General features: G+C 40.9%; 1 protein-coding gene across 3 annotated transcripts in view; it reads left to right on the forward strand.

The window, feature by feature from the left end:
• LOC133413994 (mediator of RNA polymerase II transcription subunit 13-like) overlaps positions 1-22875 on the forward strand; it is a 100075-nt gene that overhangs the window by 36274 nt on the left and 40926 nt on the right. For all 3 annotated transcript variants that reach the window (XM_061698988.1, XM_061698991.1, XM_061698992.1), the window contains exon 3: positions 22089-22173. In XM_061698988.1, the coding sequence (XP_061554972.1) occupies positions 22089-22173 (85 nt within the window). The remainder of the gene's footprint in view (positions 1-22088; positions 22174-22875) is intronic.

A 22875-nucleotide genomic window follows, 5' to 3' on the forward strand; every position in this document is an offset into this window, starting at 1 on the left:
CCTTTTTCCAATTACGTAGAAATGCCCTAATCGTAAATTAAACAGCAACATTTATGTCTTTTCACTGAGGTTTCCACAACCCCTCTTCTTTCTTGAAACTGTAGTTAAGGTGGATGCAATACAGAATACAATTGACTTTTGAAAAAAGAAAACAATTTGGAATGGAAGCTACACTATCCGGGCAAACCAACAATAGTGAACGTATAGTAGATGATGACCTCAAACGGCATTAATAGATAAAACATTGGGTAGTCATTAAAATAAGTTCATAAACGCACATTAAGTAACTAAGTAAGATTTATAATAGGGATTCATAGCACCTATCTGAAGCACAATAAGATAAGGTTGCCACTTTGACTTGGGGAATAATAATAATGTCCATAAATGTGTTGTTTTGCTTAAAACCCAAAGGTAAAACAAAGGTTTGCGTGGACAGAGGACTAAGAAAATCAGAAAGTTGTCCAATTTGACGAAAACAACAAGAACAACAACAACAACAACAACAACAAAAAACATCTCAGGATTTGAAATCTTAATTTATATTTAAAAAGTGGTTAACTTCCTTTTCACTTCCTTTCCATCTTTTGTCATCATTGGACAGTTCATTATCTTGCCAGTTGTGATTTATCTTCATGGTATTTTAACTCAGTTAAAGTTGTGCAATTTTCATTCATGCATTTTCCTTTTATGATAATGGTTTGGTAAATGGAATCGAGATCAGGAGTGTTATGTAGGCATTGTTGAGATAGTTTCTTTTTTGTCCTGTCGAAGGTGTTCAATTAATGTGTCTACCTTTACACGGTAAAAAACGAAACAAAATCTATGTCATTACAAAGTAACTAAGGGCAGACAAGCAATGCTATGCCGTGGATGGAGAATGTGAGGTGGACCACCTTCTGAAACCCATTTCTCAATTGTGTTTAATTGTAAACAAACACAAAAAAAAAAAACAGTTCTACAGAATAAATGTGTGTGTGTGTGTGTGTCGCTAACCACTCTCAGTTTAATGCATATTTAATTCAAACACTTCCTTTAAATAGCACAGAGAAGAGACATGATTAAATAGCTCATCTCAAATGAGTCATTTTATGCTCTCAGAACCAACACAATGGCTCACTTTCATCATGATCCTTCTCCTTTTGAAAACATTTTAGCATCATTATGACTGCTTGAGCAGTAGCTGCCTTTCCGTGGGAGTGAAAGTGAAGCAAAATGAAAGATGAATTTAAAAACAATACCCCGGCTCGTGTATATCCATTATCAGCTCTGGTGCAATAACGATATGTCAGCAACAAGTGGATCAGAACGGCGGCACTTATGAGAAAATAATCACGCGTAATGGAATTAACAGAATGCAGAGAGGAGAGTGACTTGGACATGACTTTCGGCTTTGGCTTTAAACAGGCACCCACACACACACACACACACACACACGCACACACATACACTCGCACACATGCACGCAAATGGACAAAATGGGCAAAAGTATTCAGACACAGCGCTGAATCAAATTCATTTCTCAATCAAGGGTCAGGGCAGACCCCTATGCTGCATCGTAATTCTGGCTAAAGCAAGTCCATACAATACACGATGAGTTGCACCGTGCATAACTCAGTCCCATGCTTTGTGCATTCCTCTTCGCACTGATAATTTCCAAAATATCGAGGCCTCGCTGCATTGACTGCACAAATGTGTTTATGAACGAGCATCTCAATAAATGAGACTTTTGGAGAAAAAGTTCATTTCAATAGTTCAAAAAGTGAAACTCATATTAGTATATAAATTCGTTAAAGACAGACAAATGCCAATTCCTGCTCAATTTCTGTATTAAAATCTGGATTGTTTCTTGGATAATATGCCAATTTGTTGAGTTGGTGTATATGGCGTTTTCATTTTACGTGGTACTCCTAGCAAATATTTGAGCTACCCAACCTACATATTTTTTAGCGATTGAGATCCAAATGACAGGTTTATTACAATGAATTGACATATAATCTAAACTTTACAAAATGTTTTCAAAATTCCCCATCTAAACTTGCTCGGGAAAATTTCTGGTAAATTGCCTGCATTTTTCTGCCACTAAAAATCTCTACAATTCCCACAGATGCATTCCAAAGTAGAGGAGCGGAAAGCTGTTGTATCTGTAAAAACGGGCACCAAATGTTCATCCACGTCCGCTTCCTGTGATTGTAACAGCCAAGTGTCCAGATACTTTTGTCCGCATAGGGGATGAGTAGTGCGAAGACATAAACCTGCTAATTTAACTCCCAGCAAGGCATCAAATAAACACGTTTGGCTAAAGTGTTCCTTAATTTGCTGTTGTAGGGCAGATTTGCTGAACAGATGCAGCGTTTATAGCCACGTCCCCCACCCCACCCCACCCCACCCCAACACGCACACACACACAAACACTCACACAATGGCACCTGTCCACCTATTAGCAGTATCACATCCTCGGATCGGTGATGCATGAAGTGTTTTCCTTGAAGTGCAGCGCAGTAGCAGTTGTTAAGGGACCAAAGGCCTGTGCGCTTTTTAACCTTCTTTGCTTAATGGTGGCCCGGACGAATGTTAACGTGTCTGTCCGCTCTTTATGCACTGCTGAGAGGGCCGCCGAATACACTTCAAGGGCTGCTGGGAAATCTTAATTTCGCATTGTCGTTGTGCGCAAAGTAGCAGCTGCTTCCCGGTATGCATCGCTGCCCCTCTCTTTTGTACAAAAGTGTAGAATTACCGCAAGTCTTAGCCGGATAGTGACTGGTTTTCTGATTGCCCCCCACACCACCCCACCCCGTCCAGTAAAAGTGCACATTTTAGAGTGGCCTCATATTTTGGCCAGCCAAAGGCACACCTGTGCTGTAATCCTGCTGTCCAGTCAGCATCTTGACAAACCAAACCTGTGAGTTGGATGGATTATCTCGGCAAAGGAGAAGCGCTCACTAACACAGGTTAAGACTTTGATTTGTGAACAATATTTGAGAGAAATAGTTTTGGCGTACATAGAAATAGTCTAAAAAAATAAAGTGTTGCATTTATATTTTAGTCCAGTCTATATTGTGTGCAGATAAACAGGTATTGTATATCATTGACAGTAACAATTATTTTTTACTTATCTACTTAAGTACATTTCATGTCTGTACGTTTTTGCTTTTCCTTTTTTTTTTTTTTTTTTTTTACACGTGTGTGTGTGTCTTCTACTTAAGTAAAGAGTGTGAGCACTTTTGCCACCTCTGGTGTATTTCTTGACTTGCGGGGTGAGCGCGGCAATTTCATTCCCTGCACAGTTTTCCTTGGAAAGCATTTAAGGTTACGACGCGCAGTAAATTGCCGAATATGAATTTGTCGGAAGGCGTTCGGAATTAAGGGCAAAGGGACCCACAGGTCATTTAAAAATAAAGAAGCAGACTTAAAAAAAGAGTTGATGAAAATGAGCTCAGTTGTTTTAAAAGAGAAATATCCATTATTATTCATTGCAGAGAAACATGCTCCTGAGAGTACACGTGTCTATTTGCCTTGTGGTAGGTGACAAAGGTATTTACTGATTTTAAAAAAATTTAATAAAGGAGTCTTTTCTTGTGTATTTAGTAGGATTTGGTACAAAAAGCTGTAAGCAGACAGCTGGCATGTTTTTGGGGATTACTTGAGAAAACTCATGAATACAGTGTTGCCTTGAGATAAGAGTTTATCATTTTTGTTTGTCACTTTCAGTTGAAGTTTAGTGTAATACGGACTCGTTAAAACAAAAAAGAAGTAAACATTATATATTTATACACCAACATTTTAAACCTAACCATGTAGTTTGTTCTTATGGAAGTGGATTAGTGTATTGCTAAAATATTATGCGAAACGCCATACATAGGTGAAGAGGTGTCACACTTAATTCATTAATCGACAACTAATCAATCATAAAATTAATTGACAACTACTTTGATAATTGATTCATCGTTTAGAGCCATTGTTTAACTTAAAATATTCCAAATCCTATGATTTCACCCTCTCGAAAGTAAATAGTTGGATTTCTGTGATCCTTCGTGAAAGTAGACTGATATTTTTTGTGTTTAGTTAAAATAAGACATTTGCAAACGTCTTCTTTTACTTTGGAAAACAATAATCATAACTGTTCCCTTATTTCTGATATTATGGACCAAATCAGTCACTGAATCGTAATCAATTTATAGAAAAAATGATATTGTAATATTGTAGTGTCGGATGAATTCCCAGCATGCCGAGCAGCTTTGTAAATAGTTGTAAAGTGTTGTATAAATGCTGTGTTCATGTTAGCTAGTGTTAGTTAAAATGCTGTTTTTAAATGGTGATTTTATTCATTAAGGGAAAAAAAAACATTTTTGTTACCTGGCCCTATTAAAAAGTAATGGCCCCCTAAACTAATAATCTGTTGGGCCATTCTCAGCAGCAACAACTGAAATCAAGTGTTTTCTATAACTGGCAATACGTCTTTCACATCTCAGAGAAGATATTTTGTCCCACACTTCTATGCAGAATTGCTTGAATTTAGCACAAATTGAGGGTTTTCAAGCATGAACGGCCTTTTTAAGGTCATGCCACTGCATTTCAATCAGATTCAAATCTGGACTTTGACTAGGTCACTCCAAAAACCTTCATTTATTTTTTTTATTTTTATTTTTTTAAAGCCATTCAGAAGTTGACTTGCTCGTGTGTTTTGTATCGTTATCCTGCTGCAGAACCCAAGTGTGCTTCAGCTTGAGGTCACAAACTGATGGCTGAACATTTTTGCCCAGTCTCTTCCTTACTGTTGTGTCATGAACACTGACCTTAACTGAGGCAAGGGACGTCTGCAGTTCTTTCGCAGTTGTCCTGAGTTCCTTTGTGGCCTCCTCAGTGAAAATTAACCAATCATTGTGATTAGCCACGAATAATTCATGATTTAACAAGGGGGTCATTATTTTTTTCACACAGGGTCAGATAAGTTTGAATAGGTTTTATTTTCCTTAATAAGTGAAATCATCATTGAAACGCATTTTGAGTTCACTTGGGTTATGTTTATGTAATAATTACATTTGTTTGATGATCTGAAAGTGGGGAAAGTATGCAAAAATATACGATTTCGAGAAGGGGGTGAATACTTTTTCACAGCACTATAGCGGGGGTTCAGTGTGTTTACATTTTTTTTTTTGGTATCCTACTAATTTGTTGTAAGAAGAAGAAACCTTAGAATGGTCTGATTTTGATTAAAAGGAAGAAAAGAAAAAAAATCTAGCCCAGATCCATAGCAACTACCGAGCTGCTTTTCTGTGTCAACAAGTTTCCCTTGGCATCCGTTCTTTCCTGTGACGCCTGCCTCTTCCAGCCTTACCACCCTCCGCTCTCCATCCTCTCCCTCCCTCCTCTTTTCAGGCTTTGTTGTGCTTTATTTTGCTCTCCTCTCTTGTTTTTAGCGCTTCTCTCTGTGATGTTAGCGTGCTTGGCTCCTCGGCAAATAAAAGGTGGGGGTGGGGTTGGGCGGGGGTGGGGTGTGGGGTGGCGCTGTACGAGTGCCAATCAATGCCTGCTCCTCTTTGGTCCCTCGAGATTTGTCTTAGGAACATCTCTCACCGGAGCACAACTTAAACCAGACGGAGTGAATAATTTTCCCTTCTAATTTTTTATTTTTTTTTGCAGAAATCAGGAACTAGGTCACCGCCTGCCTCAATAGGGACAAACGTCACTCAAAAGGGAGACCTATGGAGGTGATAAGACCCCTGTAAGACCGCGGAAAGGGAGTGAGAATAGAGACGTTTGACTCGTTATTTTCCCCCTGTTGCTGGTGAAAGAGTGAGTCACATGTGGAAAGTGCCCCAAAAAAAGAAAACATGGGCAAGGAGTAAAAGAGGGGGAGGTGAGGCGGTAAGATGAGGGGGGGGGGGGGGGGGGGGGGGGGGTGGGGGGGGGGGGGTGAGATATACATGTAGTGGGTGAGATGGAGGAGGAGGAAGAGGAGGAGGTGTCTGCTTCCAAAAAGAAGAAAAGGCTTGTTAAGGAACAGGGAGGCAACATCTGGTATTTGTCTTGAGGCCCATCAGATAGACTGTGCGCCCTATTCTTGGCTGAGTTGGGGAACATTCACACTTCGAATGTGTGGCCGGTTTGTTCATCTGTAAACAGTAAACGGACAGATGTTCTGTCATGGCATAACAAGGAAAGTTTTTTTTCTCCCCCTTTAGCTTGGCTTGTAGTGGTGTTGGTGGAGGGGGTGGGGGTAGGGGGTTCTAAAAAAGCAAAGAAATTAGGAAAAAATGACCTCAGTCGTGTTTACTTGAATTTGTCAGGAAGGACTGAGGATCTCTGATTTCCTTCCCTCCTCCTTTTGTATCCACCCACTTTGGGCTGCCAGGGCGTGGCCTGTGACCTCTTGACACTCTACTGTGTGCGTGTTTGTGCGCGCGTGCGTGCGTGCTTGTGTGTGTGTGTTGCGTGCATCTGTGTGTGTGAGAGACAAGATGTAAGGGTGGAAGTTTCCCAGCTGCGCACAGAGAGGGCGAGGGTGGTGGGGAGGGAGCATACATTTTCTTCTCCTTAAAAAAAAAAAAAAGAAAAACCACAACCAGAAAGAATGAGAGCTTTGTGTGTGTGTGTGCGTGTGTGTTTGCATCTTAAGAAGGAGGGGGATAGAGGGACTGAAAAAGAGAAACAGAGAGAATATTAAAGAAGTAAACAGATGGCGAAAGGAGTTTTTGAAGCTATTACAGAGTGAAGGAAGTTTCCCAATGTGGAGGTATCAGAGAAGAAGTGCGACTCCAGAGTTGACAGGCAGGGAAAAGTATGACATGGGTCTGAAGAACAGAGGAGGGATGTGAACAAGAGGTCAAATTCCCCCCCCCCCCCCCCCCCCCCCCCCAGTTTTAAACTACAACAGCAGTCATGAAAGTGCAGACCTCTGTCAAAGTTCAGCTGTTTAAAAATAACTTTTTTTTTTTGGGTAACTGTATGGTGGCAAGCCACTTCCCTGCTCATGGAGGATGATATTAGATGACAGAACTGTACCATTTTTTTATTCTGCGTTGGGGGGATTGGTTTCATCTTGACTCTTGAAGCAAAAAGAGGAAATAAATTCCTCTCATGCAGCAGATGGAGAAAATTAACATTAGGGCTGATAATAATGCTGCCTCAAGTTGTCATTTCATTCCATGAATACGCTTGTTTTGCCCAAAGCAATTGAAAAGCACGAGGCAATAACACAGATGATTCATTTTTACTTTAAACAAATTCATGCTGCTATATATGTTTTATGTCACTTTTCAAATAGGTGCAGCACTACAGCTGATTAGTTTTCTGGCTGAATGATAAAGAGAAGATAGCGTTAGTGACTGCTGCAAATAATGGTCACTAGGAATGGCCATGAGTCTAACTGTGCATGTGTTTGTGGTTTAGACGTGATTATACAGTCGTCTGCTTCCCTGCTGGTGTTTGAGGACATATATCAGCAGTTTGTGTGGCCTTTCAGCCTGCGTCAAGTGACTACTACGGCCAAATAGATTTTCTCCACTGGCCTTTTTTTCTCTCGCTTTTTTTTTTTTTTTTTTTTTTTTTTTTTTTTATCCGCGTAGAAAAGCTGATTTTGTTGCTGTAGCCGCACAATCGATGCTTCCACTGCAGCCGGTTTCAACGAGAGTTGCATGTTTTAACAAATAGTAAAGATGAATTAATGCTGCCATGCTAAAATAGGGTAACATACATGTGCAAAATACATAAAAAATGCTTTGTTTTTAGTCCTTCATGTTTGTACACTGCTGTTTTGTATGTACAGTAGTACACCACTGTGTTACCAGATAACACAAAAACTACATGAGTCATTTCTACAATTCAGTGAACCCCCGGCTATTAATGTGGGATAGTGACGGAGCCATGAAGGGGAATGTTTTTTTGGCAGTGGTGAGGCCAGCCATGATGTACGGATTAGAGACAGTGGCACTGAAGAGACAACAGGAAGCAGAGCTGGAGGTGGCGGAAATAAAGATTTTGAGGTTTGCTCAAGTAGTGACCAGGTTGGATAAAATTAGAAATGAGCTCATCAGAGGGACAGCCAAGGTTCGATGTTTTGGAGACAAAGTTAGAGAGAGCAGACACGTCCAGAGGACACGTCCAGAGGAGAGATAGTCAGTGTATTGGTAGAAGGATGATGAGGATGGAACTGCCAGGCAAGAGATCTAGATGAAGACCAAAGAGAAGGTTGATGGATGTCGTGAGGGAAGACATGAGGGCAGTTGGTGTTAGAGAGCAGGATGCAGGAGAAACATGGAAAAGGATGACGCGCTGTGGTCACCCCTAACGGGACAAGCAGAAAGGAAGAGTGACGGAGCCATTCTGCAAAAAGCTAAATTTAGTTAGCTAATATTGATAACTTGTGTTGTCGATAACGTGCTGTTGTGCTAAGTTAGTTAGGCTTTGCAGTACATTACACTATGTCGTCTGTTTAAAGTGTCAAATGATCCAAGACCTTGAACAGTCTTGGTCACTGCGAAGCTTCGAGGCTGAGAATTTACATTCACTTTATTTTGCAATAGAATTATTCGAGTTATTTAAAAAAAAATAAAAAATAAAAATAAACGTGTTATAGTTGGGGGTGGGTGGGCGTGAACGATGAACCTCAATATAATGGGGGAAACACTGGAATATCGTTAAGTGGTTTTATTACAGATTTTGTTTGGCCTGTTTCCTCTCCTTACCAATTTAATTGAATTGGCGAGGAACAAAGGAACAAAAAGGAGTGTTACGCATCCACCACAACGTACTGTAGGTTGCCACGTGTGTCAGTAAAGATGAATGGGGGGCACCTGACGACTGATCCGATCTGTGAGCGGTGCCATCAGATCATAAGCGCTCTGAGTGGCTGAGGAGGCACCGAGCAGATTCATCCCGTGCTTGAAGCGAGTGCATCTTGGCCCCGCCTGGGAAAAAGCCAGGAGGGCTCTCCAGCTCCCTCCCGCTCATCCTTAAGGGGAGGGGCAGCGGGGTGTAGGTGGAGGAGAGAGCGAGAGAGAGCGCTTAACTGTCAATCTGCGGCCGCCTCTCCCCGTTCCTCCCCTCTAGTGGCAGTTAGGGAGCCCTGTGGAGTCCCACTAAGCCTCTCAATAGCCACCCTCCCTCCCATCTCGAGCCTCATTCACGTCTAATGAGGTGCTCAAGTGTCTGTGGCTTAACATGAGGGTCAACAGCACTGAAATGAGACCTTTCATTTTGTTATTATTTTCTTAATAAACACACATTTACATGTTGCTCTCATAAACACAAGCATGAAAAATGGTATTATGCTCTTTGTTGTTTCTGAGATTCTCTTTACCTCCTAGGAGGTTTTTTTTTTTTTTTTTTCTCCCCCACAGGGGCCTCACCTTGCTTGAAAACTCACCAATTTTGGCAAGGGCTTGCATCCTCGTGAAAGGGGTCCTGAAAATGGCTACCCAAAACTCACTTCATAGTGCCACCTGGAAAATTTAAACAATGTATATATTTTTCACAAAATATATATTTTACGCAGTTATATTAGACAGGGCGGCACGATTGACGACTGTTTAGAGCGTCTGCCTCACAGTTCTGAGAACCGGGGTTCAATCCCCTGCCCCGCCTGTGTGGAGTTTTGATGTTCTCCCCGTGCCTGCGTGGGTTTTCTCCGGGCACTCCGGTTTCTTCCCACATCCCAAAAACATGCATGGTAGGTTAATTGACGACTCTAAATTGCCCGTAGGTGTGAATGTGAGTGTGAATGGTTGTTTGTTTGTATGTGCCCTGCTATTGGCTGGCAACCAGTTCAGGGTGTACCCCGCCTCCTGCCCGATGATAGCTGGGTGATGATAGCTGGCTCCAGTACGCCCGTGACCCCAGTGACGAGAAGCGGCTCAGAAAATGGATGGATGGAAGGTTGACAAATAATCTGGTATATGTGCAGTAAAAAAGAAAAGAGAAGTTTATCAAAAAGCTCGCTTTCAGTAATAATATTTACGTTTACGTCAGTCGGAACATTATTCACCTCTTTTTTTTTTAATCGCAGCTACAAAGACTACACACGTGCTTCAGCTGCCTGCTGAATGATGAGCATCAAAGGCAGTATCGCTTTCTTTTGACTCCAACCTAAACAACCTTCAAATTTTAGTCAGGAACCTCGTGCGACATGTGTTGTCTTCCCCCCCAGTTCCCAGATTAGAATCAACAGGCGGAGTTCAGTGTTGATATAACACTTGCTTGCTTAGGAGGCTAACTGTCGAGTTGAAAAGGTTTATGTGTTTTTCTTTTAGATCCTTTTTAATATCTCGCAGCAGAATGTCTCGTTTTATTATCCTTCTTGACATTTCTCTCAATATTGCACCCGTCTAAATTTGCATATTCTGTACTGAGATCATCTTCAATGGCAGAAAGGGAGAAATGCCACACGTTCTTTTGCATTTTTCTTCACCAACATCACATGTAATATTTAACAGTAAACTGTCAATAAAAGCTCACCCGCCAGCAAACAGACACTTTTACGCAGACAGAGAGGAAACACAGTGTTGTTTCGAGTAGCGGCAACATCATAAAAGAGAGGCATAAAACTCTATGAGGGTGATACACATTTTTATAATCTCATGGGTTAAAGTAAGCGCGCTCAGCAAATTAAGTCAAAAAGAGTCGAGTTATTCAGAGGTACCTTAAACTACCCCGCACATAATTTTAATGGTACCTAGTTGCTTGATGTCTTTATTAAAGCACGACTCAGGAATTAATCTATGTTTTTGTTGCTTGTACAGGGTTGACGTTTAATCTACACATCGTGGAAAATCTGGGAGTGTAAATTATTTTTTTATCATTTGGTGAGCAATTAACTAAATAATAATACAGTGGCACATAAACCTCAGAAAAAAAAAATGCTTACAATTATTTTCTGAGGGTAAATTGAATGCTGATGCATACAATAATAATATACACAGGACAGAAAAGACTGAAATATATCGTCATGTGAATTTACTGTACTTTCTTTTTGTTGCCATAAATTAGGTGAAGCCAGTAAACATAAACTTGAATGACAACTCATTTTGTTTTGCTTGTACAGTGGTGACTTGAGATACGAGTGACCTGATGTATGAGTTTTTTTGCAATACGAGTCCGTCATCTGGCCGTTTTTTTTTTGCTTTGACTTGAGAACTTTTGAACTCAAATAGTGAACAATTTATCAAAACGAGACTGTAAGCTTTTTATGTCAATCCCAGTTGAATTTTACTGTTAAACTAAACGTAAAACAAAGATAATTAAACATTGTGTATTTAAAACAATCAAACAACTGCCTAAAGAAAGCCCCCGCTAACTTAATGCTAACATACAATGGAAAATGCAGTTGAGATCTTAACGATTAGGGTCAATAGTTTGAGAACCGTTTACGCAACGGATATTTGAACACATATAGACTGATAATATAACAACACTCACAGGCATATTTATTTTTTAGCCTCTACGAAAAATGACTAATATTAGTATTACAGCATCTTACAGTGGTGTAAAACTATTTTTCTTTGTGAATTTATAATTGTATTATACTTCCCCCGGTGGCCAAGGTGGGCACATTAGAAAGAGCGGCACAATGAATTGAATTGGAGCATTAAATCATGATGCACAAACAGTTTAATTCTTTACATTCGATTTAAATATGGTTTTCCTCTATGGTTTTCTACAGTACAGTATTATGGAGTGTTACGAGTGTTTTGGGTTACGAGTGTGGTCACAATTGAACTTGTATCTCAAGGCACCACGGCACTGTATATACCGGTAACTTTTTTGGGAAACTTAAAGGTAACAGGAGGGTTCAAGGAATAATCCAAAATGTTGTCAAATCATTGTACTTGCTATAAAATATCAGTGTTCTGCAGGAAGAGTGTATTCGCTATTGATTTTCTTATTTCAATAGTTATGTCTTTCATCAAATGTTGTTGTTTTGGAATCCAGAACACCAGCTGTGATTTTTTTATTTTTTATTTTTTGCACAAAAGGGACTGAGAGGAGTTTCCAGACGACGTGCGAAAAAACAGCTCAGACACCACGTCCCTTTCATTTATTCATTACCGCCGACTTATGGGAGAACACTTGGCACTTTGCATCCATCCATGCCGCATTCAAAACATCAAAACGATTCGCTTTGTGTGTATGTAGGTGTGTTTGTGTGTGTGCCACAGTAAAGTGTCATATTACGAGAGAGTATGGGGAAAGTCAGTGTTGGTGAGATGCCAACCACACAAACACACCAAAATAATGTGGCCACACATTTCGCGCAATCTTTCCCTGCTGCTCCTCTCCGGTCATTTTAATTGCACCGCGGACTCTGCATTAATACAGTAAATAGCTAGCGAGTTATGTATTTGCGCTGTCAACATGCTGTCACACTATCTCGCATGCTATCGCTGCACAGCGTTACTTAATCAATTAAACAGTTTATCACGTGCAATCTGTTCTCTGGCTCCCCTGAGATGATTATCTCTACATTTTTTTTTTTTTTTTTTTTTTTTTATTATTTAAATCTATCAAGAAGACCAACATCCTGTATTTGATTTTAGCATGAGTCTAAATGAATATTTGAGCTGTGCTAGTGGGATTTTGATGTTTGTATTTTGTGTTGTTTTCAATTATTGATTTTCCTCTTCAGTGTGCCCATGACAATTGCTCATCTTCGATTATGTAATTGTGCAGCTTTGTCTGCTGAAATGGAGACTGAAACATATTTTCAGCTCTTTGTCACTTTGTCTGTGCAGTCGTAATGAGCTAATTATTATTCATAAGAACCGTAGACTTTATTTTTTACTGTATTTTGGGATTTTTCTGTCTTCCTGATTTGGCGTGTTGCTTTAGAGCTGAAATTCAGTAATCCGCAACCTTGTGACCAAATATTTATTTGATTATTTCTAAATATAGTTTAAAGTTTCATGCATTCATGCATATAATACCAACATATATGCATGTGAGGTGCAGGTATATTTTTTTTCCACTCGCCATCTTCTTGTTCCGCACTTCAGTATCTTTGACTGTGTTTGTGCCTTGAAAAGGCGGCCCTGGCCTGTTGAGTGACATGAGAGTGAGCGAATGAGGATGTACAGTCTATCCTAACCACCTGTTATGGATTACAAATCATTCTAACTAGCGGTGGCAGGCTATATTAAATTAGCTCACAATGTTTACCGTAGACGTGCAGGTATGAAACTAAAGCCAGTTGTGCTACAATAGGCACATCACACTTCAGCTGTTTTTTTTAAGTGTGAAATGATCCCAAACTTTGGACATTTTCTGTCTTTCATGCACGCTTTCCTCCTGACTCACGCTTATTGCTACGTGAGTCTGCAGTAACAATCCGTCTGTAAAAAAAAAAAAAAAAATCCCAGAATATAGGCTATATTCTATGATATAAGTACGATAAAAATTCAGTAATAGAATTAACCCGCAAAAATAGCGAGAAGTGACTTTAACATATTTAAAATCTGTTACAGTTGCAAAGGTCCAGCATACAATAAACCAGTTTTTCACAATATCTGCTCAGATAGTACCTGCAAGTCTCCTGTTTTTTTTTTATTTTTTATATTACTTCCCCTACACCCCGAGTCAAATTCCCCCGTTGTCAAAGCCAAGAGCGGAAGGCAAAGTGCAGAGAAGTAACAAGGGGAAGTTGTATGAGTGAACAGAGAGTGAGGGAGAGAGGCAGAGAGAGAACTGGTCTGGGTGGGTGCCAGTCGCCCACTTTTACCCTCCACTTTGACCTCCGCGTTGCAGAGGTGGAGCTCTGCTGACTGCAACTTGACTCCGACGGTTCAATTCTCACTCTGAGCAAAACAAGACGACCAGGAACTTTTTGATCCTAACTAGTCATTTCTTTTTCGTTTTTAACAGACATGCCATCGTGTGTGCATTTGCACTCGTGCTACACATTCTAAAACACCTCCAGACACAGCCTACACAATCCTGGTGCCTTCTTTATTTTATTTTATTTTTTTGCCTCTCTTTGGCCTGACTCACCCTCACAAGTATGCAAGCAACTCCAGCCCTGTCACCTAATTGATTCCAGACTTCCCCCACAAGCCTTCACTCTCCATACGCGTCCTTCTGGACTCTCTGGGTCTCAATGTCGAGTGCATGTTTCCATGACATGGTGTCCAATGACTTTATGGAAACATGCTTGTCCATGTGCAATGCATGCTTGCATATTTTATTCATAACATCAGTATGTTCTCCAGTGTAAAAATGAGGCTCTTTAATTAGTAGATTTCAATAAAACTGTCTTTGTAGATTCTCAGTGTTCCAGGTCACAGTAATCCGCAAAGGTTTAATCAAGGCAATTGGGGTCTTTTTCTTTGTTGAATTTTTCTTCTTCTTCTTTTTTTCCATAAACATTCAAAATTCCATTTGAAAGGTCCAATATAGTGGTGCCTTGAGATACGAATTTAATTCGTTCTCAAAACACTTAAATGGAAAGGCCATTAATCCTTTCCAGCCTACCAAAAATCCCCCGATTTCTTGTAATGTTTTTGAGGAAAATAGTGCTCTGTAATATTAGACATCATCAAAAATACACAGTAATGACACAATTAAATAGAACTAAAAATAATGAAATACTTTTTGTCACATTTTCGCTTTCAATGCGGATTGTGATGCTCATTCTGGTGTACCCACCTTGGCCACCAGGGGGCAGTCTGAGACAGACATATACTGTTATTGCAGAGTCAAGTCCTCTCTTCGCTTCTCAGTATGGCAGTAATATTAGTTGTCCTTTGCAGAGGGTAAAGAATATACGCCTGTGAGTCTATATTATTTGTCTACATGTGTTGCTGCACCATTTGTGTTCAGATATGCCATGCTTAAAGGGTAATAACACCGTTACATAGATGTTAATTGTTAACCCTTGTGTCTACGGTGTTTCCTATTGTACGTTAGCATTAAGATAACGGAGGCCATGTAGTTGTTTGAAATCCACAATGCGTAATTCTCTTTGTGGTATGTTTAGTTTGACAGTAACCTTCAGTTGAGTGTGGCAATAAACAGCTCAGACTTTTTTTTTTGGAAGAATATTTACTAATTACATCTGCTAAGGTGCCGCTTGTTGTGAAGTGAGTAGAGTCACCTGCCACCATGCAGCGCTTGTATCTCATGTTTGTGCTTGCAAGTCAAAGCAAAAAAAAATATATAAAATAAAAATCAACTGATCGACGGCTGGCGGAACGGTGGTTAGCACATCTGCCTCACAGTTCTGAGGACCGGGGTTTGAATCCCGGCCCTGCCTGTGTGGAGTTGGCATGTTCTCCCCGTGCCTGCGTGGGTTTTCTCCGGGCACTCCGGTTTCCTCCCACATCCCCAAAACATGCATTAATTGAAGACTCTAAATTGTCGTGTGAATGTGTGTGTGCGAATGGTTGTTTGTTTCTATGTGCCCTGCGATTGGCTGGCGACCAGTTCAGGGTGTACCCTGCCTTTTGCCCGAAGATAGCTGTGATAGCCTTCAGTGCGCCCGCGACCCTAGTGAGGATAAGTGGAACGGAAGATGAATGAATGAATTAATCATCGACGGCTCATATCTAAAAAAATAACTCGCTCGTATCTCAAGGCACTCCTGCACACTATAATTATTTCAAAACATTAGTTACCTAATTTTTTAGTATGATTATTCTTTTTAGCCCCTGACTATGGTTGGTATCTTAAAGGGGACATATTATGGAAATGTACCTTTTTAATTGTTTGCAAACAAATACTTGAGTCGCTAGAGGACCTGTCCACTAATCAAGAGTAAAATTCTCTTTTGTGAGCATTCTATTTCTCAAAATGTGTCTGTTGGCAAGCCATTTGGAATTTTGCAAATTGTGACGGCTTTCATAAAACGAAAAAAAACCTGCCCCCACACCGAATTTTTCCATGGCTCCTAGACCATTGTGCTCTTCTAAACTGTCAAGTGTTGGCTGGAACCTACATTGAAGGGTGGCATGTTTACATTAGCCAGTTGTGGTGGTGCGCAAGCGCCATTCATTTGCAGTCTAGACGCAGAGGGGTGAACGTCTCCTCTCTGGAGGGAGCCTCCAAACGTCTTCAGCACCGCTACAAAAAGTCGTCAGATTTGTTGCTAGTCGCTTATTTGAAAAATGGTCGTTAAAGAGGTAAGAAAAGTTGCTAAGTTGGCAATACTGGGGAGCTGCTTGCTTTATCGTAATGCAATACCTCCTCCCCTGGTTGCCATGGTAATTAAAAATTATTCTGCACTTGTGTGAAGCAGAACCCCCATCTCCCAAAACTTGACTCCATACACACCTCCTATTTCATTCTATCTAGAAGCCTTTTGATTTTCTGCTAATTTCTCATAATGACAAGTCGTCTCATCTCTTCCTTATAATTCCAGCTCATCCAGTATAAGAATGCTTGTTTGTTATTATACAATGTAGTCGGAAAAGTGACTCTGATAAACAGACTGCCAACATTTCAAGTGGTTGTAAACCATTCATGAAGTTGGATCAAGGTGTCATTTTTTTTCTCAACACCCTGAACAACTGATGTGTTCAGAGGCTTGGCAGCTGCATCGTTGTACTGAGCAGACAGGTCTTGCTTAAAGGGAAAGAATGGTTGGAAAATATGTCAGCTGGGTGAAGACAAATGAGTGTAGGAGAAAATATGTTAATACACATTTATTACAATGTTATTACACCCATAGCCCAGCTAGAGGCCTATCTCTATATTAGACCATGTGTGTGTGTTTGTGTGTGTGTAGCTGAGTGTAAACACACACAACCTGCAAACGATATTTATGCACTAAATTCAACCTCATTAGCGTGTTGCTACATGCTGTTGACCTTACCTGGCCTTGTCATCATCAGCACTCGTGATGCTTATGTGAGTAAAATAGGAAAACACTAGGAGTCAAACAAAGGTAGGGGCACCAACTGCAGTTATTCTAGATTGCAGTAAATCTACATTCTAATGTGGTTCCGTTCTACCAATTTTAGCTGTAATGAAGGGCTGTCCACTTTCTTAGCATCCCCCCGCATATACCAAAAATAACGTTTACCAATGCCCTTAAATAACATAAGAGGGTTGTTAAATGAAGTGTACCGGCGACTGTGACTCTCCTTTCCCATGTGCAAGGGCATTACAGTACCTTCATTATTCAGTTGTTTTTCACTTGGGTGGCAGCATATCTCTCACTACTGCTGAGACAGGCCTGGTCTGGGAGGAAGGGTCGGTCCTTGATCTTTGCGTGCCATTGATCCGAGGCAAATGAACAAATGAGAGCGTGGGAGAAAGGGAAGGAAATGTGGAGGGAGAGGTCGTCGCGTGTTGTCGCACCTTGGAGATCAATTGCAGCCTTGTTTGTTTGCTCGTCAGTGTGCTTGGCGAGGGATTACGCTCCCTCGTGGTGATATGGAAGGTGGCGGATAATGAAGATGTGGCAGTCTACATGGCTAAAATCATTTTGGATGATGCTGCAGTAATTCTGAATTTGTGGTAGTAATTTATATAGTAACAAGGGTATTTAAGTCACAAATAATTTTTGAATTGTTTATTAACTGCTCCTCCCCTCCCCAATACAAAGTTTGTCTCTCAGTCGAGATGTATCACGACAACAAACTCCTTGACACCAATTACTACTTCCCTATTTAGCTAGGGATTTGGCGCCATCTTGTGGCATTTTAGAGCATTGTAGAAAAAACACAGCAAATAGGTGAGGGTAGGTTCCACAGAAAAAAAACAAGTAGTTAAATCTGACTTCTTCTTTTCGGTCTCATCCTTGTTTTCTGTGATAATCAGTAAAAAGCCGAAATGACTTTAATCTAATTGAGAGCGTGTGGCTGATAACATTTACATTCTCTGGGGCATACTGCAGTTGGTTGTAGCGGCGTCCATGATGAATGACGGATCATGATGCATTAAAGCCCTACTGCATTCAGCTGCACATTTTAGTCTCTGCAGCACGCTTTTCCCCCGGGCCATCTGTTTTCCTCCCCTGATTAACAGGCAGTAAATCTGAAAATGTGGCGCTTAGTGACACGCTGTTGCTACAGTGACAGTGGTGCCGTGTTTTCCTTCAGCCTCCACACACAATTTATCCGACTGTTTTGTTTGACACGTCACTGTGTGTTGGTTTTGACTAGGTTTTCTTACGCAATTGTGTTGATATGGTGCTACGGGGATTGCGTATTTGTGTGTTCTAAATGTGTTACGTTACGACTATTGGGATCCATTAAAAAAAAAAAAAAAAAAAAAAAAGGTTTTACAGCTGCTTTTCTTGGAGAGAAGCAGAGAAAATCCCACCCTGACAGTAACCCTTTATAGGACACACGTTGAAATATACTTCAACATTGATTATGTGTACAAGTACATTAGTTTTTTAATTTTTTTTATTTGTGATTTAAAAAAATTGAAATAGTCCGTTATTGTGTCTTTTGGTTTGGTTTACTCCGGCTTCCTCACATGTTTCTTAAGTTAATTAAAGACTAAATTGTCCATAGGAGTGACTAGTCTTTACAGTATGTGCCCTACGATTGGCTGGCGACCAGTCCAGGGTGTACCCCGGCTCTTGCCTAAAGTCACCTGGGATTGGCTCCAGCTCACCCGCGACCCTTGTGAGGATAAGCATTCTAGAAAATTGATGTACGGATGCAAGTCTATTGGGAGATACATTTGGATGAAAAGGTTGAGTTCCACTGCATTTCCAAGCAGGTTGTATTACTGTCATGGTCTGTGTTTTGGTTTGGGTTGTGTTTAGTTTTGTTCCATGTTTTCCTGTGTTCCATGTTTGTCGTGTGCTCATTAAGTTGTTGTGTCCACCTGTTCTCATCTGCTTTGTGTCAACCAATCAGCTCTCTCCAGCCACTCATGTCTTGTCCAGGTGTTCCTCGTTGTCTCGTCTATCTGTTTGCATTTAGTTCTCTGGTTTCTTTCAGTTCTTGTCGGTTCATTGTCGTTGTCACATGTCTCTGCCATGTCATAGTCGTCAGTTGTCTTTATCGTTGTGGTATGTCATTGTCAGGTGTCATTTTCCGTTTCTATTCCACGTCTTACTCACAGGTCATAGTTTGTTTACAGTTTTAGATATTCAAGTGTTTCTTTGTTACTTTGATTTGATTGGTATCTGTTGTGGGACTTTGTTCAGTTTTCCCTTTTCTAAGATTAAATATTATTTTGAGACTCCCGCACTCATGCCTTGCCTCCCTGCTTCCCTGCAATTGGGTCCACCATGTTCTTACCTTGCGTTACTCGCCCTCGCCCTAACCACGTACGTGACAATTACCAGTGTTCATTTTGACAACACTTTTTAATCTAGTTGTAGTTGTTTGCCTAAAATATCTTTAATTTTAGCCATAAATTCAGTAATCTTTAGTTTCAGTCGACTAAATTTCACAACATTTTAATCGTCAAAATCTAAAGTAAATTTAGTCGACTAACGTATAAAGTGTAAAGGATAAGGCCTTTTTTAAAAAACATTTAAAAAAAAAAAAAGATTTGGGCACATGTGGTGAAGACTCTTGTAACTTCCACTAACATTCCGTGCTAAGCTTATCTCCTTCCCCATAAAAACAATTATCTTGTCTCTCAGTCAAGACGTATTACTTCAACAATTACTACTTTCCTATTAGTTAGGGATTTGGCGCCATCTTGTGGCACCTTAGGTCGTTACAGAAAGATCACAAAAATATGATAATTAATTTTTCAGCTACGAGCTGAGGGTAGGTTCCAGAGGGAAAAAGGCAATCAGATTAAATTGTGAAAAGTGAACACAGAATAGTAGGAGATTCACTGTAGTTTATTGGATATAGTCCTAGCTTGTCCAAACATAGTATTGCTCACCACTTAGAGTACATGGCTGGAGTGGCACAATGATGACGATGACAACTTGTATTTTTTCCCACTTTTCTCAACAATAGAACAAGAACAGTGTCTATTCTGATAGCATGATTATATTCCCCTTTGGTTCAGTTTTATTGCCTTTTGGTCAGGACTTATACTTTGGCGAGGTGCGAGAAGACACGTTCCAGTCTTAAAAAAAAAAGAAAAAGCCATCCTGTGGGTCGGGTTCAGCAGCGGTGGGCTGCAAAGTTTGTTCTTTTAAGAGGTGTACTGAGAAAGAAGAGATATCAGGAGAGCTAATGAGCTGGATTTTGCCGGAGACTTGGCATTCTGCTCATCTCGCTGCTGTGTTAGATAGAGCGAGCTGGCTCCAGCGAGCTTCCTGTCTGCGCCCTCAAGCAGGAGTAAATGAGGGCTGGGTGGTGGTGGGGGTGAAGAGGGAGGGGGAGGCGGGCAGGGTGTTGGAAGCAAAAGAACAGAGGAAGAAGCAGGAGGAGGGAGCCGTGTTGAAATTGAATGCCAGGACGCCATGTTCTCGCCGCCTGGGTTTCCATGGCGACGGGGTAATTCTGGCGAGTAAGGAAATTTCATTCACCCTTGTTAAGAGGGAGAGGGGAGGAAAAAAACACACGAGATGAAGATATTAACTGAGCAGAAGGACAGGAAGACACATGACATAAATCAGAGACGGATAAGGAAACCCACCCATCCCCCCCATGTGATCTTAGCATTTCTCTTTTCTCGGATCGTTCTGTGATGATGCTGGGGTTTGTTTGCCCCCTGCCAAACCTCCCTCCCTACACGCAAACACAACACCCACCCTGCACACGCTCGCTCTGGCAGCCCTGCAGGTATATGGCACAGAACAAAGACAACCACTGTTAACCTGCCACTGTGTGTGTGTGTGTGTGTTTAATTTGGGAGCTTGTGCTGAAATACAGTGACGAAGTCCCCCCCCCCCCGACCCCCCCACCACCTTTCATTGCGGGGATATCTTGCAAGTCGTGTATTTAAAACAACCACATGGCATTAGCCTTTAGTCCGCTAGCTCAATGCTACTGCTGACATAGGTAAAGCTTAGCATCGATGTAGCTGTGTTACAACCATTTAAGCAACAGATATTTGAACACAAATGGTGTAGGAACACATGTAGACAGACAATATAACAGTACTCACAGTCCTCTGTGAAGAAATGACAATATGAATCTCACTTGAGTTCTACGGAGAGCACACCCCACTGCAACATGATTGGCTGCTGAATCCAGGCAGGAAAATTAAGTGTGAAATAAATATGAGTTGACTGTTATATTGCCCCCGATGGCCAAGTCCCACAGACCAGAATGAGCAACACAATGTGCATCGAATTGAATGAGAAAGTGTGGCAAAAACTGTTTTCTTATGTTTCTACTTAATTGTCATTGCTGTATGTTTTTATAAAGTATGATTTTAGAGAGTGCTATTTTTCTCATTAAAAAAACACATTGCACGTTTTTTTTTTTTTCTTTTCGTTTTTTTTTTCTTTTCATTTTTGGATGGGGTGGGGGAAGCCGGGGGAACAATCCCGAAAATGCTTACTCAAGAATTTTTGGGGGGTTGAACGAAAATTATTATAATTTTTCCCCCCCAGTGCAATTCTCATGCTCTTCAATTATCCACAGGTTTTCACTATTCACGGGCCAGTCTGGTGCCAATGCCCTGCGATTAGGAGGGGTTCCACTGTATTATAGACATGTGCCTTTAAGAGGCAGGGCACTGAAATTATTTCAAAACACATTTTGACGCACATGTACCGTAGCTGCCGACGGGTTAAATCCTTGTGTTTTTTAAATTTAATAAAAAAAAAAATTTGCCCTAGGCAGTTGGGGTAGGGGTTAAGAAAAAGGGGGTCGGGCCGCAACTGTACACGCAAGTGCAAGAACCTGAGCACGCGAGTGGCGCGAGTGCCTCGGCGAACGCACGCTAATCTTGGGCTAAGCGAGGCTGACAACTGACTGGCCTGTCGCTGCAGCCAACCTGACACTTGCCCTGCACACACACATACACAGTGACATCGCAGCACACAGTTTCCTCCCCGAGCGTGATTCCCGATATAATGCGCAGGTTTCCTCATCAGCACATGCGGCATGTGGTGACAGAACACGCCATAAACAAGCGCGTGTTGTTTATAATCCTCAAGCTGGTATGTGCAGATGCTTCTCTGTCTCTGAAAACATCGTTACTGTTGCCACCGATTGGGATTATAAAGCAGCGGGGGTAATAATGCTGTATATTGTGATTCATAATTTGATGCTTTGTACTTTCAGTGGCTGAGGAGGGCCTCTGGGAGTGCGGACTGTCCTACGAGTGCAGGACCCTGCTGTTTAAGGCCGTACACAACCTCCTGGAAAGGTAATGAAAAAGTGAATGACAAGCAAGTTATTGTTATTATTCAGGCACAAACGAACGCACAGTAGAACCTGCTTGGAATTCAAAAACAATTTCCTCATCGGAAAAATGGAAATATAGTGTACCCCTCCCTGTTTATCATAGGGGAAACATTCCCGACTGAAAATCTGCTATATCGAGAAACCACACTTAAGACACAAATAAACTTACTAAAACACACTTAAAAAAAAAAAAAAAGTATTCCTTTGTGTCTTATCTTCAAGAAATGGGTAGAACATCACTTTGTGGAAGCGAAAAGAAGATTACCTCGCACATTTCTCCAAATAAAACACAACAATAGTCGCAGGCATAAATTCTCTCTTCTCTGTGGGGGCAACAACTATTAGCGGAATTTAGATGGGGACTTTCCATCAAAAATAGTTTCAAAATTTTCAGCCGACTTTATTTGAAGAAACAATTGCGACATAATGTTATTTTAAAGTTGACTAAAGTCGTCACTATTCAATTAAAAGCGTGTAAGACCACAGAATCTTTTTCTTTGCATTCATCCACGAAATGGAATTCTCGTCGCAATTTGGCGTCATTTTAAAAAAATATTTGAAGTGCGTCTCCAAACAAAAGAGCCAAAAGAAATAATTAAAAAGTCACCGTTAGACAACTCCAGTTGCCTTCTGGCATCCTCACCGCAATGAAATTAATAATCTG

Source organism: Phycodurus eques, chromosome 15 (genome assembly GCF_024500275.1).
Source record: "Phycodurus eques isolate BA_2022a chromosome 15, UOR_Pequ_1.1, whole genome shotgun sequence".
Classification (NCBI taxonomy): Eukaryota; Metazoa; Chordata; class Actinopteri; order Syngnathiformes; family Syngnathidae; genus Phycodurus; species Phycodurus eques.